The sequence below is a fragment of the Bos mutus genome, chromosome 2 (genome assembly GCF_027580195.1).
Source record: "Bos mutus isolate GX-2022 chromosome 2, NWIPB_WYAK_1.1, whole genome shotgun sequence".
NCBI classification, from domain to species: Eukaryota; Metazoa; Chordata; class Mammalia; order Artiodactyla; family Bovidae; genus Bos; species Bos mutus.
Window position 1 is genome coordinate 13518186 of NC_091618.1, and position 16799 is coordinate 13534984.

General features: G+C 37.2%; 1 protein-coding gene across 15 annotated transcripts in view; it reads right to left on the reverse strand.

Moving 5' to 3' along the window:
• The window catches only part of PUM1 (pumilio RNA binding family member 1), a 125983-nt gene that overhangs the window by 76786 nt on the left and 32398 nt on the right, over nucleotides 1-16799 (reverse strand). For all 15 annotated transcript variants that reach the window (XM_070384378.1, XM_070384373.1, XM_070384372.1 and 12 more), the window contains exon 3: nucleotides 11550-11618. In XM_070384378.1, coding sequence (XP_070240479.1) covers nucleotides 11550-11618 — 69 coding nt within the window. The remainder of the gene's footprint in view (nucleotides 1-11549; nucleotides 11619-16799) is intronic.

A 16799-nucleotide genomic window follows, 5' to 3' on the forward strand; every position in this document is an offset into this window, starting at 1 on the left:
TGAAAAGAGTAAAATACTACTACCTGCAGCAACATAGATGGGCCTAAAGATAACCATACTAAATGAAGTCAGAAAAAGAAAGATAAATACCATATACGTTATCATTTACATGTGGAATCCAAATACGGTAAAAATGAACTATCTATCAAACTGCAGACTTACTGATATGGAGAACAGATGTGTGGTCGCCAAGAATTGAGGCGAAGGTGGGAAAGTAATGAGTTGGGAGTTTGGGATCAGCAGATGCAAACTGTTATAATCACAGGATGGGTAAACAACAAGGTCCTACCGTATAGCACAGGGAACTATATTCAATATCCTGTGATAAACCATAATGGAAAAGAACACGAAAAAGAGTATGGGTACATGTGCGAATGAATCAGTTTGCTGTTCAGCAGAAATTAACACACAACACTGTAAATCAACTACACTTCAATAAAATTTTTTAAAATAATAAAAAATTTAAAAGCTAGGTTAAAAAAAAGTCATGTTCATTCCTGAGTTTATCAACATTAAATAATTCAAAGGGGCGGGGGGAAGCTTCACATTCAAAGAATAAAAGCAAAAAAGCTGGGAGCAAATTAAATGTTCAGTAAGGTACAGCTGTATCCAACAATGTACGCTCACCCAAAATAGCTGTCATGATTATATGTAGTATTTATAAAATCACATTAAATTTTAAAAGCAAAATACAAAATCGTACATGTAAAGATTGCTTCTCTTCATGGACCCTTCCCTTTTGGATCAAGATTGGAAAGAAAAATAAAAGCTGAAATAGGTATTTGTTGATGTAGTGGGATTATGGATGACTTGTTATAATATACATTTTTATTATGATTTAGAACTGATTTTTAATAAAAACTGAGATAGTGGTACAGAATTCACTACAAATAAGGCATTTTCTCTTAGCAGATACATTTCGCTACAACATAATTTCAAAGTGACCAAAGTTAGTGGGAATTTTAAAAGAGCTCAGACCACATGCTTCAAATATTTTTAAGCAAGCAGATAGTAACTTTCAGTCCACTTTAAAAACTGTAGCTTAAATAAAGAAAGTTGAAAATGTTCAATGGTTTAATCACAGGTTTAATCTTTGGTTTTAAAAAAAACAAAGAATATGGTGGTTTTGCTTTCAAGTTTAAGGAATATGATCCTCTAAATTCTCACTTCTCACTTATGTATCTACTAATTAAGGAAGTGTCCTGCATCAGTTACTCAATACTTCTATGCGAAGATTATTTTTAAATGTTTATAAACATTTTTACAGTTTCATTTTATTCAAGTCATAAAAAATTGTTGAAAAATCAATGTTTGCTATAACTTTTTCTCACATTTTACTACTAGGCAGCACCATAATCTGACATCTAGCAATTACTACTTAAAAGTTTTAGCCTATATGGCAAGATGACTACTAGTGAAAACAAATTTCCATATTAATGGTCTCATAGGTAACATCTTTTGGTTAAAATCTAGTATATTCCTTTTAAGAAAAAAAAGTTTAATTTTTTGCATAATTATAACTGCAGTATATAAAATTAACAGATTTTTAAAAAATATTTTTCCAGGGTTATTAAACTCTTATCACAATAAGCACTGCTAATAGTTGTATCTAATGTCCTTTAATAACACCTCCACAACTAATGATGAAGTTACACAAATCACTTAGGCCTGGCCAATATGTGGTAATTTGATCTCTCTCCTATCCAGAAAACCAGTACTGCTTTTCTGACTACTGAAAAAAAACAAAAGGTTTGGCATCTGAAGTACTTACAGATTTCAAAAAGTAAACTATTAGTTGAACTTACACTGAAATGCACAAACCACAGAAGCCACTACTGGAAGTAACAAAAATAGTAAAATAAATAAATAACAAGAAGTCTTTGCCTTGAAGGAAAGATTACAAACCTACCAGGAATCAAAGTGATACACTTACAAAGCATTTCAAAGTAAGCACACTAACTTAGTGCGATGCAGACTGTTAAACTCCACAACCTACAGAGATGAAGAAAGAACAGTACCTGGCACAGAATGGTCAAGGAACGCCTTAAGGAGGGAGAAGTAGAAAGCGGAAAGGGCTTTCCGAAAGAGCAAAGGTAGAATTGAAAGTGGGGCAGGTTGCTGCCGTTCAGTAGCTAAGCTGTGTCTGACTCTGTGTGACCCCCTGAATCACAGCATGCCAGGCTTCTCTGTCCTGATGCCCACCAATAAAAAGAAACCTGGCCACCAACTAGAGGAGCAGTAAGGAGAGGGTGACAAAAGAACAACTGGTCTAGCTGCCAGTGAGGCTCAGTGGAGCACTGAGGAGCTGGGCTCTAATCCAACAGGCAGCAACAGAAAATAAAACCATAAAAATTCACTTTAAAAGATTAACTTAACATCCCTTTATTAAATGGAGTGAGGGAAAGCAAACAGATGCTGGGAAGCCAAGCAAAAAGGTGACTTCAGTAATCTCGCCATAAAATGATAAAAGAAGGGATCTGTGGAAGTGGGAGCAGGGAAGGTAATACAAACTGCTGCTTAAATGCTTCGCTCAGCTTTCAAGGCATTTTAAATTATTTTAATTTCTAAACGGAAGATTCATAGCCCATTATAATGATCAAGAATGAAGTCACTAAGTATACATAAATAAGCCAGTCTACCACTGAAGTTGTCTTAATCAGGAACCTATTCCACAGAGTCAGTTGAGTGCAAAGACCAGAAGACAACAGGATCCAATTATGTAAGAATATGGTGTCACAAGCTTAAAGCTACAACTCCAAAGTGTAAAGTTTTAAGGCTGTCCTGAGGATTCACTGTGAGTTGCTGGGAACAATAAGGGCAAAAAGAGCCATTAACTAAAGATAATAAGAATTTGCTAGCTTTGAAATTTTAGGACCACCACAAAATAGACCAAATTGCAAACAGTTCTTCAATTGAGGACAATTGTTAACTGGACAACTGTTAAATGTACTCTGGGGACTTCCCTGGCTGTCCAGGGGTTAAGACTCAGGGAACACCCCACAGCTGGGTCAAAAAAAAAAAAATAGTCTTCAACGAAGCACAAAGTTTTCCCAATGTTCTTTACCACACAAAAAATACAACCACTGTTAACAACTTTATCCTTGAAACTAAACACACAAAAGACATTGGCTGCTCTCATAAAGCATGCCCTTTAAAAAAAAAATCAGAGATACTGTTAGTACCTCAAGCACCATAATATTTTGTGGTAAATTAACCTGGGGCAAGTTCCACACTAAATCTTTCTCCACTGCACATCCCTTCCTGAAGCCACTGAAAATAAAGTTTTCTTTATACTGTCTCACTTCAAGTTACTGGAATAGAGCCAAAAGAAACTCTTCTCTGATTAACTTCACAAACAGTAAATTATGTTCAGAAAATGAAAAAATGCCCAAGGTGAACAAAGAACTTCCAGATGCTCAAGCTGGATTTAGAAAAGGCAGAGGAACCAGAGATCAAATTACCAACATGCACTGGATCATATAAAAAGCAAGAGAGTTCCAGAAAAACATCTACTTCTGCTTTATTGACTATGACAGAGCCTTTGACTGTGTGGATCACAAGAAACTCTGGAAAATCCTGAAAGAGATGGGAATACCAGACCACCTGATCTGCCTCCTGTGAAATCTGTATGCAAGTCAAGAAGCTACAGTTAGAACCAGACATTGAACAACGGACGAGTTCCAAATTGGGAAAGGAGTATGTCAAGGCTGTATATTGTCACCCTGCTTATTTAACTTATATGCAGAGTACATCATGTGAAATGCTAGGCTGGATGAAGCACAAGCTGGAATCAAGATTGCCGGGAGAAATATCAATAACCTTAGATATGCAGACGACACCACCCTTATGGCAGAAAGCAAAGAGGAACTAAATATCCTCTTGATGAAACTGAAAGAGGAGAGTGAAAAAGCTGGCTTAAGACTCAACATTCAAAAAATGAAGATCATGGAATCTGGTCCCATCACTTCATGGCAAATACATGGGGAAACAATGGGAACAGTGAGAGACTTTATTCTGCAGATGGTGACTGCAACCATGAAATTAAGACGCTTGGCTCCTTGGAAGAAAAGCTATGACAAACCTAGACAGCATATTAAAAAACAGAAACATTACTTTGCCGACAAAGGTCCATCTAGTCAAAGCTATGGTTTTTCCATAGTCATGTATGGATGTTAAGAGTTGGACCATAAAGAAAGCTGAGTGCCAAAAAATTGATGCTTTTGAACTGTGGTGTGAGAGAAGACTCTTGGGAGTCCCTTGGACAGCAAGGAGATCAAACCTAAGTCAATCTTAAAGGAAAGAAGTCCTGAATATTCATTGGAAGGACTGACGCTGAAGCTGAAGCTCCAATACTTTGGCCAACTGATGCGAAGAACTGACTCACTAGAAAAAACCCTGATGCTGGGAAAGACTGAGGGCAGGAGGAGAGGGGGATAACAGAGAATGAGATGGTTGGATGGCATCACTGACTCGATGGACATGAGTTTGAGCAAGCTCTGGGAGTTGGTGCTGGACAGGGAAGCCTAGTGTGCTGCAGTCCATGGGGTTGCAGTCAGACACAACTGAGCGACTGAACTGAATTGAACCAGGTTTTTCTGCACAATATAAGGAAAAGCATGTAAGGAAACAGAAGACAATGTTATTACCCTGGCCACCTTTAAGTTACCTATAAATAAAGTCATTTGTTTTTATCTAAGTATAAATTACATGGTTTGATCTAAATAATTATATAAATGATTACTTGCAATAGTACCTGGGAGCCCAGTGCACAAAAGATAAGCTTCCAGGTCACTTAGGAAATCTGTAATGTGCATGAATAAAACCATGAAAACATCTAGTTTGCTTCATGACCTAATCCCCTCGTATTCCACAAGCAGGGAGCAAACAGCTCAATTAAAACAGGATAGAATCCTCTTCCTCAAGATGGGACCAAACACTCAGTTTGGGACCCACAACTAAGATGGGACCCACACAACCAGTCATCCTCGGGCTAATTTTAACTATTAAATTGACAAGAGAAGAGTCTCAGTATGCCATTTATGGACAAGTTCTCTCTTTTATATGTTCCAAGAGTGGAAAATGTCATAGATGTGCATGTAACAGAAAATAAACTATTTCTTCTATACATTTTGCTAAAATGAGGATCACAGAATGCATTAATCAATTAGGTGACAATGAATTAATTTTCGTCTTCTGGGTCCTCATCAGCAAAATAAAAGTAAACAAGAAAGAATTATACACAACATAGTTTAATACAAGTTTGAAAAAGAAATATAACAAGAGCAATTCCAATTTTCTGAACACCATTATTACGTCTGGTTGTATAATGAGGGTATTTCCACGCCCTAGCAGATGGCCCAAAGAATGTGTCCTATGCTTACAGCTACATTAAACAAAAGATCCTTTATAATAAATGCCTTTTATATATAAAATTGAACTTGGATGATAACAGCATTGCTGATATGCTATTCATCTTATGTACTCTGGTAAAATAATCATTGAATAGTTTGAAAATATAAACATTTGCAGAACAGACTGAATAAATACTTTTCAGTTTTATCTGTTCCTCATCCTTCCCCTTTTCAGAACCCCACATCCCTGAGGATGGAAAAGTAGTATGAATACAGAATACAATCAATATTTACTGAATTGAATTGAGGTCTCCTGAGGTTCCCTGAGGGAATTTCTGAAGTAAAAGGGAAAATAAAGAGGAACTGATACTTAGAAAAAAATATTTACTGGTAAACAATTCATTCAACACAATATTAGGCAGCCACTGTTAGCTAAGCACGTATTAGCTGAAGCCTGTGCCCTCAACAAACTTATGTTCAAGGAAATAGAAAATATTTACACAAATCACATATATAAAATAAACTAGGGCCACAGAAACGATATAAACAAACAACTTGCTACTTGAATTTCCTCTGTAGCTTCTGGTTGGTGAAAGCAAGAAACCTTTCATAGGAGAGCTGATAAGCAAAGCTGGATTTCTGAGTACTGGATAGGCTCTGGACATGCAAAGTAACAGTAGGAAGGCTCAGGATCTACAGTAATAGAAGCTAGGTTTAAACAGCTGGCCCATGATCATGTTAACCTCTGTAATCCATGTTTGTCCAGATGTCATTGTATTGCACAACCACTGTGAAAACTGTTAATGTGTATGAAGTGATTAATAAAGTACCTGGAAAATGGTATATGTAGATTGCAGCTATTATTATTTCTGAGCCTAATGAAACAGAACTTGAAGTCAATCCACATTTTGATATTTCTGATCTTAGCTGGAGTCACTTGACCTTAGAACTCACCTCCCTCATATAAAAATGGTACTAATATCTCTCAAAAATTTGTTGGAAGATTCACACAGGAAATAATATCAATGCCAAAGTGTCTTGAAGTTTTAATGTGTTACTGCAGTTAGTTAGCTTGCTTTCAAATAAAACATACTGATGTGGATGAAAAAAATAAAAACTGAGAAAAAGGAGGGTAAAAGAAGAGAAATTTAATGAAGACAAACTAAGCAACATGTGGATCAGGTATCTCCTGCTTCAAAGGGGCATGTTTTACTGTATTCAAACATTCCAAGACAGCTCAACACATACAGTGATAGGTCTGCCCATTCTTCCCAGTGCAGGACAGAAGGAAGAGACTGGAAATGAGTGGGGTTCCACACAGGTCTCAAAGTCACAGGACAGAACTGGGCATCAGGTTTCAAATGTCACATGCACCCACAATCACAGGGTTAGAAGACACCTTCTTAATCAATCTTCTTTCTCAAAATGCCCAATCCCCATCCCAAAACTATTAAGAGATCCCAGAAACTTCCGAAAGAATACTCATATAAAGGTCACTTCTCCTCTACACAATCATTAACAGAATACAAGATAGTTATTAACTTCCTCCAGGTCACTTGGCCTGCCTGGCTGTTTTCTCTAAAGAAAACAGTTCATTTTAATAACAAGATGTCAAAAATGCCCAACAATCAAATGGTATTAATACAAAGTGAACGGAACTAGAAACCTTTTTCCTCTACATACTCAAAAGCTGCGTTTTGTGGGGCAAAGGTGTGTTACACTGCTGGGTTGATATTTCTGTATTAAGGCACCACAGGCTCTATTTATTTTTCCCTCTCTGCTGCAAAAAAGGATCTTGCTAACAGACAACATATTCCTTTCCAAAATTCAATCCAGTTTAGAGTCAACTGAGTTACTTTTATGGGACTCTACCTGCAAGGAATTTACAATGTAAGGCTAGCCCCTCTGGGGCTGTGGATCATAAATGTACATTTAGCTACCCCAAAGCCTCCAATTCTGTGAGCTATCATGCCATGATGAAAGATGTGGACCTGGTGTCCACATTAGGCTCCTACCTGTCCCAATTCCCAAATTACCACCCTATGAGCCCTGATGGACAAACACTTCAGTACCTTATGCAGCTGCAGATGGTGAATGAGTCAGAGACCCCAGTGAAAAGTTACAGAATCACTACATCACAGTCTAAACACATCTTTAAGATACTCTCTGGCATATCCTAGAAAAGGCAAAACTATTCCTATGTTTTGTCTTTTTAAAGATAGAAATCAGGACAAACTTCAAGGATCTTAAGACTTAAAAGGGTCCTGGAAAACTATCTAGTCCAATATCTGTCTTACCCATGGAAAAAGAGCAAAGTCCAAAGAATATGAGTGTCTGAGGCAAGGCCGAAAGTGGTGATATAAGGGTTCTTCTTGTCCAGTGAGCTGCCATCCCACAAAGCTATACCTTTCTTTGGGTTAAGAGCTCTTCAAATCATTGTCAAACTCCTTACTCTACAAGCCTTTCTGCTTTCTCACATTTACGGGCAGAATTCCTAAGTAATGCCTAATGAGAACCTACATCTATGTTTTAAGTATATCTCACCTTATTCTACTTCCAGGAAACGTGGTAGGATTCATTATTACTCCACATACAGAAGCACTTTCCAGATTTCATTCCTCTTGTTTACAAACTTGTCTATTACCAAGGGTAAGTTTTTCTATGCTTCAGTTTTCTAAAACAAAGATGAAGGGCCACATATCTAAATACATTCCATTTATTCCAGAAATAATCACTATTATTAATGTCCCTGAACACTGTCAAGTAAACGATATGTAAAACATTAAGGAAACTTAAAAAGAAAAAAGTTTCTTGGTTTTTAAAAGGGAGAAAACCAATTATTCAGGATAAAGTGTCTTTTCTGTCAAAGACTTGACGTACTTTCAAATGAGAACCACCAACCTCTGCAAATCCATCCCTTTCAGGACATAAAGAGTAATAATGCTGCCCTCCTATATGTAGAGTAAATAAGTCATGCAAGATCATAAGCCAAATAACCATGGGAGAAACAGAGCCCAGAAACATCAGGGCAATGAGCCTTCCTCAGTACTACAAAGATACACTCTTGAATACTCAACTACCAGAAATAATCTATGCCTTTAAACTTTTCAGAACTGAACTTAAAGTTGAATGAAAGAGGCTGCTAGCAAGGATAGTAGATGAAATATCTGAAAATAATTTGTAGCCCTAAGCCTAACAGATTTTCTTACCTTCCTTTTTATGTGTACTTTTTAGAACAGGAGGCAAGTAAAGCATTTGTACCGTGTCCTTCAGCTATGAACAGCTGTATTTCAGACAACCAGCAAGGTTTGAAGGTGAAGTTTTAAATAGTCACTTCTGAGCAAGATTTCTAAGAAACACTCTAAATACAGCAAAGTGACTCTAGGAGTCTATCGAACACTGGCTTTGACGAGGGAAAAAAAATAACAAGAACCAGGCAGCACTAACTTTACCAGAAATCAATTACTTTGAAAGAAGCCAATTCTCTGAATTCCAAAGATTCATACATTCTTGAACATAGGTATTATTTGCCCTAAGGAGGACTCTCACACAAGCACACAGACACATACAAATACAAATAAAATAACTGCAGCAAAAAAATACTGTGCTTGGCTTAGGCAATTTACTTGAAACTTTAGTGTTTATGTGGGTAAAGACTACATTCACACACATCCCTTCCCAGAGATGCTTTATTGTTTAAAAAGAAGGAAATTCAATGAATTTAATTAGAAACTTTTTTATTACAAAAACTTATTTTCTTCCTTTCTCTTTTGTGTTCATCTCCCTTTTATCTCTACAAAAACATTCTCCCAACCTACCCCTATATGAATCCTAACTATAGGATATTTCTCAAGTCCTATACCTCCTCCATTCAAGTAATCACAAACTAGTCTTGCCAGTACTCATCACTAACCTCCTCAGAACATGAGCCACACAAAGAAAAACAGTGCACACTCCCCGCCGTCATGTATATTCATTCCATGCTCAACCAGCTAAACAAAGAGTTCCTCGAATTCAAAACTTCACTCCATGCTTAGTTTGTTCCCTTTGTGCCTGGACACTGGGTTATACTTTCAAAAACTAACTTGAATTAAGTATCCGTATTTTGGGAAGGAAGTATATTAAGCATTTTTTAAAATCCTCCCCCAAATATCTATTGTTATAAAGCTTACTAAAATGAGATTTTTGCCATCAATTCTAAGTACTGGCTTTATTCACTCTCATGTTTTAGAGAGGTAGCCAGGTCAGAGTTCCAGCTCCATCACTTTCTAGATTTATGACCCTGAGCAATTTAATTAATCTCAGCCTTTTTCTTTATCTGAATAAAAGAACCGTCCTGAGTTATTGATGAGATAATACATGCAAACCTCTTAACATCTGCCTAATAGGTGGTCAACAAATACTAGTTATTACTACTTTGTTAATAACAAGGAAAGAAGAGTGACCCTGCATTACTGTTGGAATGTATATTTTGTTTAGTTATTTAAATAAGCCTACATAGAGGTCTGAGGAATTACATACAAACATCAAAAAAATGACATTTCTAACAAAGTAAGGAGGGTGCGGTCTGGAGACCTTGGGAGGAAGGGACATTTTGGGAAGAAAAAAAATGATTTTTAAAAATATTTTTGTTGTTAATTTAAATAAAATTCACTTTCTGTTCATTGTTCTTTGATTATAGAGTTAAGTCTTTAGAGATTTTGAAGTGTTGCTTACAAAACAGTAACAGGGTATTATTTTTATTTTGTGTAACTAATTTTAAGACTGGGATTAGATTTCCAGTAGAGTGAACCAGGTTACCATCACAGGAATGGGAAAGCAGATAAATGCAGTTTCCCCACCTATACTTAGTATCAGATACATGTTAACTTTCTGTTCAAATTCTGTTCCAGAAATACAGTGAGAAAATATTTTACTTAATAACCAAACAGGGTTTATTAATGTGCACTGTTTCAATAATATTAGGCAAGCACCGGAAAACATAAGAATACCTATCAATCCCATCTGCAAACTCTAGAGGAAAAACAAAAACAGGCCACAAGATGATAGGACTTTGACCACAAGATGACTTGGAAAAGTTACAAACAAAATGTTATAACCAAGACAGCAAGAATCTTAGGATCAAAGCACCAAGACTTTAACTAATGCTCAGTCACAACGGTAGTCAATGAATATTTGTTATAAATCAGGAAAGAAAATTATCTTAATTTTGAGTCCTCAGAACCTAGCACAGTGCCTGGATCAAAGAATACGGCTAAATCATTAAGAACAAATATATTTAATGAATGGTATAAAAGAGAATCCAGCATATACCTATTTTCCCTCCTTTAAAGCATTAAAATAGACATGGGAGCTTTTAAATATTAGATATACAAAAAATAAAACAGGGGGAAAAAAACCTAAGGCTACTCTCCAGAAAAAAAGAATCACAACCAAATGTCTAGTTTGTGAACCTGTGACATCTTCAACAATTAATGCAAACTGTATGTCTGCCTATCACCAAAACACTTATTGTCAACATACAGAAGCACCAGAAATCATCTGTCCTTGATCTATATTCCTCTTTCAGAATTATGGCAATCTTCACTATCAATATAACAGATGATAGTAAATATTACTTTCTGTAAATTTTAAACATTACAAACAAACGAAAATCCTTTTTTCTAAATTCTATGTAATGGGTGACTAGCTCAGGCCTCAATCTTCTGGAATTATTTACCAAAACACTCAATTCCTTCTTCAAAATGGAACTACAAACAACATCCTCAAAAGCTGCAACATCCTCTTAAAATAGGTTATCAACATATTGACTAGCAGCCAATCTAAAAACTCTTTCACTGCAAAAGAACCTAATGACTGAAAAATGAAGCAAAGGTAAGGACATTTGATGCATATAAAACTAAGTTATTTTGTAAAATTTTAACACCTCTATTTCCAACTGACTGGTTAAGATAAATACTGATTAATTTGTGCTTATACTTTGGTTTTATTTTTAACATATTAGGCTAAAGTTAACATTCTCCTTATAATGATATTGTTTTGGCAAAATTCTGCAATATCCCACTCCTATCATGAGGATGGCAACAAGGAAAAGCAAGCACATACTTCTGGAGACTAGATTCGGACACATTTGATGAGAGACAGCTCCAACCTTCCCTTAAAAACAGACCCACATTTCTGACACACCAATTTACTTACCTCTCCCATCGCTCTTCCCTCCAGAGCAAGTGCTTGAAAATCATGATTCAGTTCATCCATAGAACGTACCTAATGTTTAGAATAGAGGAGGGAAAAGTTTCACATTAGCACCTTGAATTTTACATACACATTAAATACAACTGAAAAGCTTTTTGATGTTTACTTTCACATATTGACAAGGAAAATAACAATAATCAAGTGACTAAGATTAAACATTCACTTACCTTTAACCATCAGGTTCAGCAATGACCCCTGCGCTTTCTCCCCTCCCAATCCCTCTTGCTTTCAAACATGAAAAACACAGACTCCAGAAAAAGAAAAAGGAAATGGCATCACACGAGAATTACGATAGCTATTGTTCATACATTTTAGTAAGTAAAGATCACATGTTGAAGGGCAATAGTATATGTAGATGATTATGTGACCTAAACCCTGCTACTGGCTCAAAGACCAAAAGTACTTGTCCACAACTGTGAACAGTTAAGTACAAATTAGGGGACTCATTTGATCCAAGCTAGTTATGTCTTTGACAAACATCAGGGAAAGGCACTACGAACTACATAACTGAGTGAACTCGACATTTCTCCATATTGGAAGATCTCTGGGAGTGCCTAGAATCTCAAAACCAGGAGGAAAAAAACAGCAAGTATCACAAGAATCCCTTCAAACTTTACCTAATTAAATGCACTACCCACATCATAACAATCTTTCTAGACTTCAACTAACTCATCTTCAAGGTCATTACTAGAAGGTAATATTTAAGAGCAAGAATGAAGTGTGGAATAGATTACACAAAACAGTCATAATTCAAAAACCCTTTCCTGTCCAACAGTCTACTGGACCTCTCAATTATAAGCAAGAAGCCACCTTTGCTAAGGCTAGAGTACAGTCCCTCGTTTATTAAAAAGGAAGGCTTTCCAGCCTACCTAAGAAAGATGGCTGACTGCCTGAAGTGGAACATTCCCAAACCCCCTCATCAAATCATCATTACCTCCAAATGTATGTGTACAATGTCTAGCACTGGGTGAATGCAAAGAGCCAAACTACAGCCAGGCAGGGAGAGAGTAGAGTATGGAGCATGAACTGGAATACAGCTGGAGGGATCAATTTAAGAATTTTATTAGTATGCTGCCTGTATACCACCCAATAATCCTAATTCTACCGAGTTGACAGCACATAAAAATACATTGTTCTGAATTATACATTTTCAAGACCCAATGCTACAAATGATACACTGTGTCATGAAGATGTAACAGCTTTGGGATGCTTGTCACAAACATAAATTTATAAAATTCAAAATAGGCTCAATTTAAGCCATATAAGAACAAAGAGACATAGAGATAAGATTTGTTACTACAGTAAACAGTTTCAAAGGGCCTTGAAACAGAAGCTAGGGTCACAATACAAGCCTTTGCATTATTCAGGTAAGCACATTGAATAAGTTCCTAAACTTCAGGTGGTAAAAATAAGGAGGGGAGATGAGGACAGCATCTTAGCTACAAATTCTACAAACAATAGATAAAATCAATTTGAACCTTCAGGACAAATTAACATTTACAAAGCATGTAATTTAAACACATTTAAAGTTCTATACTATTAGTAGCTGTTCCTATGGAATCTATAAACATGCTTTTAACTAGATGCTAGGAATTTCCCGAAAATCCAAAAACCTACAAATAGTTTTAACCAAGATTGTCGGAATTCTATGTATGTTTCCCAAGAAAAAAGTAGGATTGGCTACAAAAATGAAAAAAAGGGCTTCCCTGGTGGTCGAGTGGTTAAAAATCCACCTACCAATGCAGGGACATGGGTTCAATCCCTCGTCCAAGAAGATCCCAAATGCTGTGGGGCAACCGAGCCTGTGCATCACAACTACTGAAGCCCACGCACCTAGAGCCTGTGCTCTGCAACAAGAAGCCACCGCAATGGGATGCCCTTGCACTGCAACTAGAAAATGAGAGAAAACCTGAGTGCAACTAGAGTAGCCCCCAGTCACTGCAACTAGAAAATGAGAGAAAGCCTGAGTGCAGCAATGAAGACTCAGCACAGTCAAAAAAAATTTTTAATTAATTAAAAAATGCAAAAAGAAGAGTGGGAATGGTAAGGAAGGAAGAGAACATGCAATGTGCATATTGATGTTATCATCACAACAATCTCACAGTAATTATTCCTATTTAAGAGATTAGAACTGAGCCTCAGAGAAACTGTTCAGTCAGTTCAGTCACTCGGTCATGTCCAATTCTTTGCGACCCCATGACTTGCAGCACGCCAGGCCTCCCTGTCCATCACCAACTCCCAGAGCTTACTCAAACTCATGTCCATCGAGTCAGTGATGCCATCCAGCCATCTCATCCTCTGTCGTCCCCTTCTCCTCCTGCCTCCAATCCCTCCAAGCATCAAGGTCTTTTCCAATGAGTCAACTCTTCGAATGAGGTGGCCAAAGTATTAGAGTTTCAGCTTTAGCAGCAGTCCTTCCGAAGAACACTCAGGACTAATGTCTTATGCTATCTAGGTTGGTCATAACTTTCCTTCCAAGGAGTAAGCGTCTTTTAATTTCATGGCTGCAATCACCATCTGCAGTGATTCTGGAGCCCAAAAAAATGAAGTCTGACACTGTTTCCACTGTTTCCCCATCTATTTCCCATGAAGTGATGGGACCGGATGCCATGATCATTGTTTTCTGAAAGTTGAGCTTTAAGCCAGCTTTTTCAGTCTGCTCTTTCACTTTCATCAGGAGGCTCTTTAGTTCTTCTTCACTTTCTGCCATAAGGGTGGTGTCATCTGTATATCTGAGGTTATTGATATTTCTCCCAGCAATCTTGATTCCAGCTTGTGTTTCTTCCAGTCCAGTGTTTCTCATGATGTACTCTGCATATAAGTTAAATAAGCAGGGTGACAATATACAGCCTTGATGTACTCCTTTTCCTATTTGGAACCAGTCTGTTGTTCCGTGTTCAGTTCTAACTGTTGCTTCCTGACCTGCATACAAGGTTTCTCAAGAGGCAGGTCAGGTGGTCTGGTATTCCCAACTCCTGCAGAATTTTCCACAGTTTATTGTGATCCACACAATCAAAGGCTTTGGCATAGTCAATTAAGCAGAAATAGATGTTTTTCTGGAACTCTCTTGCTTTTTCCATGATCCAGCGGATGTTGGCAATTTGATCTCTGGTTCCTCTGCCTTTTCGAAAACCAGGTGGAATATCTGGAAGGTCATGGTTCATGTATTGCTGAAGCCTGGCTTAGAGAATTTTGAGCATTACTTTACTAGCATGTGAGATGAGTGCAACTGTGTGGTAGCTTGAGCATTCTTTGTAATTGCCTTTCTTATTTACTAGCATTTATTTATTTACTGGCCTTATTTATTTACTAGCATTTCTGACCTTGGATTACTGTCCCTTAACTGCTCAGGGTGTATTTACAATGAATGTCCCTTTACTTGAGCTAGTTTGACCAGTTCTCAGCTGCTTTCAAACAAGAACCAAACTCTTAACACAACAGGTATCACTGAGTTGGTTATTAATGAAATCACACTGGAAGTTTATATTTTAAAACAGAGCTATGTACTGCACTGGGAAAAATAAAGTTCCCAACAAATAAACACTTTTCAAAATATTTTCTGTAACAGTTATGTTTTAAGACACCTGCCTAGAAAGGGCAACTTCATGATTCCTACCACCTCTGGCCACAAATAACTATATCAAAAGTATTATTCTAAATGGCCAAACTCCTAGTATCAATCTGAAGAGAAATGATAAGCTAATCAGATTCCTCTTAGCATGTGGGCCAGAAAGCTATGGATAAAGTGAAATTCGCTAAAGATCTGGCAGTTGGAGCTGTCACTTTGAGTCAAGTATAACCTGGTGAATAAGCAGATGGTCAACATAAAGAAGAGAAAGAATGTGCAGGGAAAAAAAAAAAAAGCAGCAACAAGAGACTATAGAACCCCTATGGAAACAGCCTCCTGGCGCCCCTGAGGTCCATGTATACATTTCCTGCTCTGGGGTTCAAAGAGAATCCCTGGTGTTCTTTGATTTAACATCCTCAAATTTTGCTACCTAGAATAGACATCTGTAACTTGAGATTAAAACTGCCCTTACTAGAATATTTATTTCCTCAACCACTGAATCTCAATTATCAGACACTTTTCTCCTCCACACCTACCTGTGTTCCCCTGGAGGATTTTTGCAAAGGCAAGCCTAAATCACAATGGCTCAATTTCACTAACATAGATACAGAACAATACAGGCAGAAGATCTGGTGCCAAAAACCATTACGGGAAAGAGATACCAGCGAGAAAAGGCCAAGCAAATGCAGGAGAAACTTGAGCAATGAGAAGAAATGGAATGTGAGAATTAACCTAATTTGAATTTAATCATTAAGGGAAAAGGGCTTCCCTGGTGGCTAAGACAGTAAAGAATCTGCCTGCAATTCAGGAGACCTGGGTTCAATCCCTGGGTTGGGACGACCCCCTGGAGAAGGAAATGGCAATTCTCCAGTATTCTTGCCTGGAGAACCCCCATGGACAGAGGAGCCTGGCGGGCTACAGTCCATGAGGTCACAAAGAGTCAGACATGACTGATCGACTAAGCACAAAGCATATTAAGGGAAAAACACTTAATAAGTCTGTTCCACACCATCTTCTGGTCCATTATATCTGTACTATAAACAATAAAACAATAAATATTTACTGAAACTTATGTTGTGACAGGCCCTGTCCTATAAAAATCCTTTTATGCTATATGATCTCTTTAATAGTCCTAACAATCTGTAAATGCAAGTACTGTTATCCCCATTTTGTTAAGAAAAACAAAAGTTACTACATTCCTCTAGTAATACATAACTAAATCAACAGAATTCTTGATTACTGGGAAAAACCAGAACAAAAAACTCTTTTAGCTCCGGAGAATGCAAACCCTACTACGTGATGCTATTTATTCACTGTCAGTAACAGCACTAAATACCAGTAATTTACTGAGTTTTCAAGGCACTGGACTGCAAAATTATTTCAGTTTATAGATGAGGTATAATCTGTCCAAAGTCACAGAGCAGAAAGATCAAAAGTGGAATTCAAATTCAGATCTCTAACTCTTTTACTACCACTTCTATCTTTTCTCATTAAAGACAAGCACAAAGGACAGAGAACACCTGGCTTAACAACTGTTGTTCCAGAAACTGATTACTACACTATTTTTATAGTTCCTTCCATGATACACAGCAGGGTAGGGCAGGAATGAAGTCACCACAGCAGCC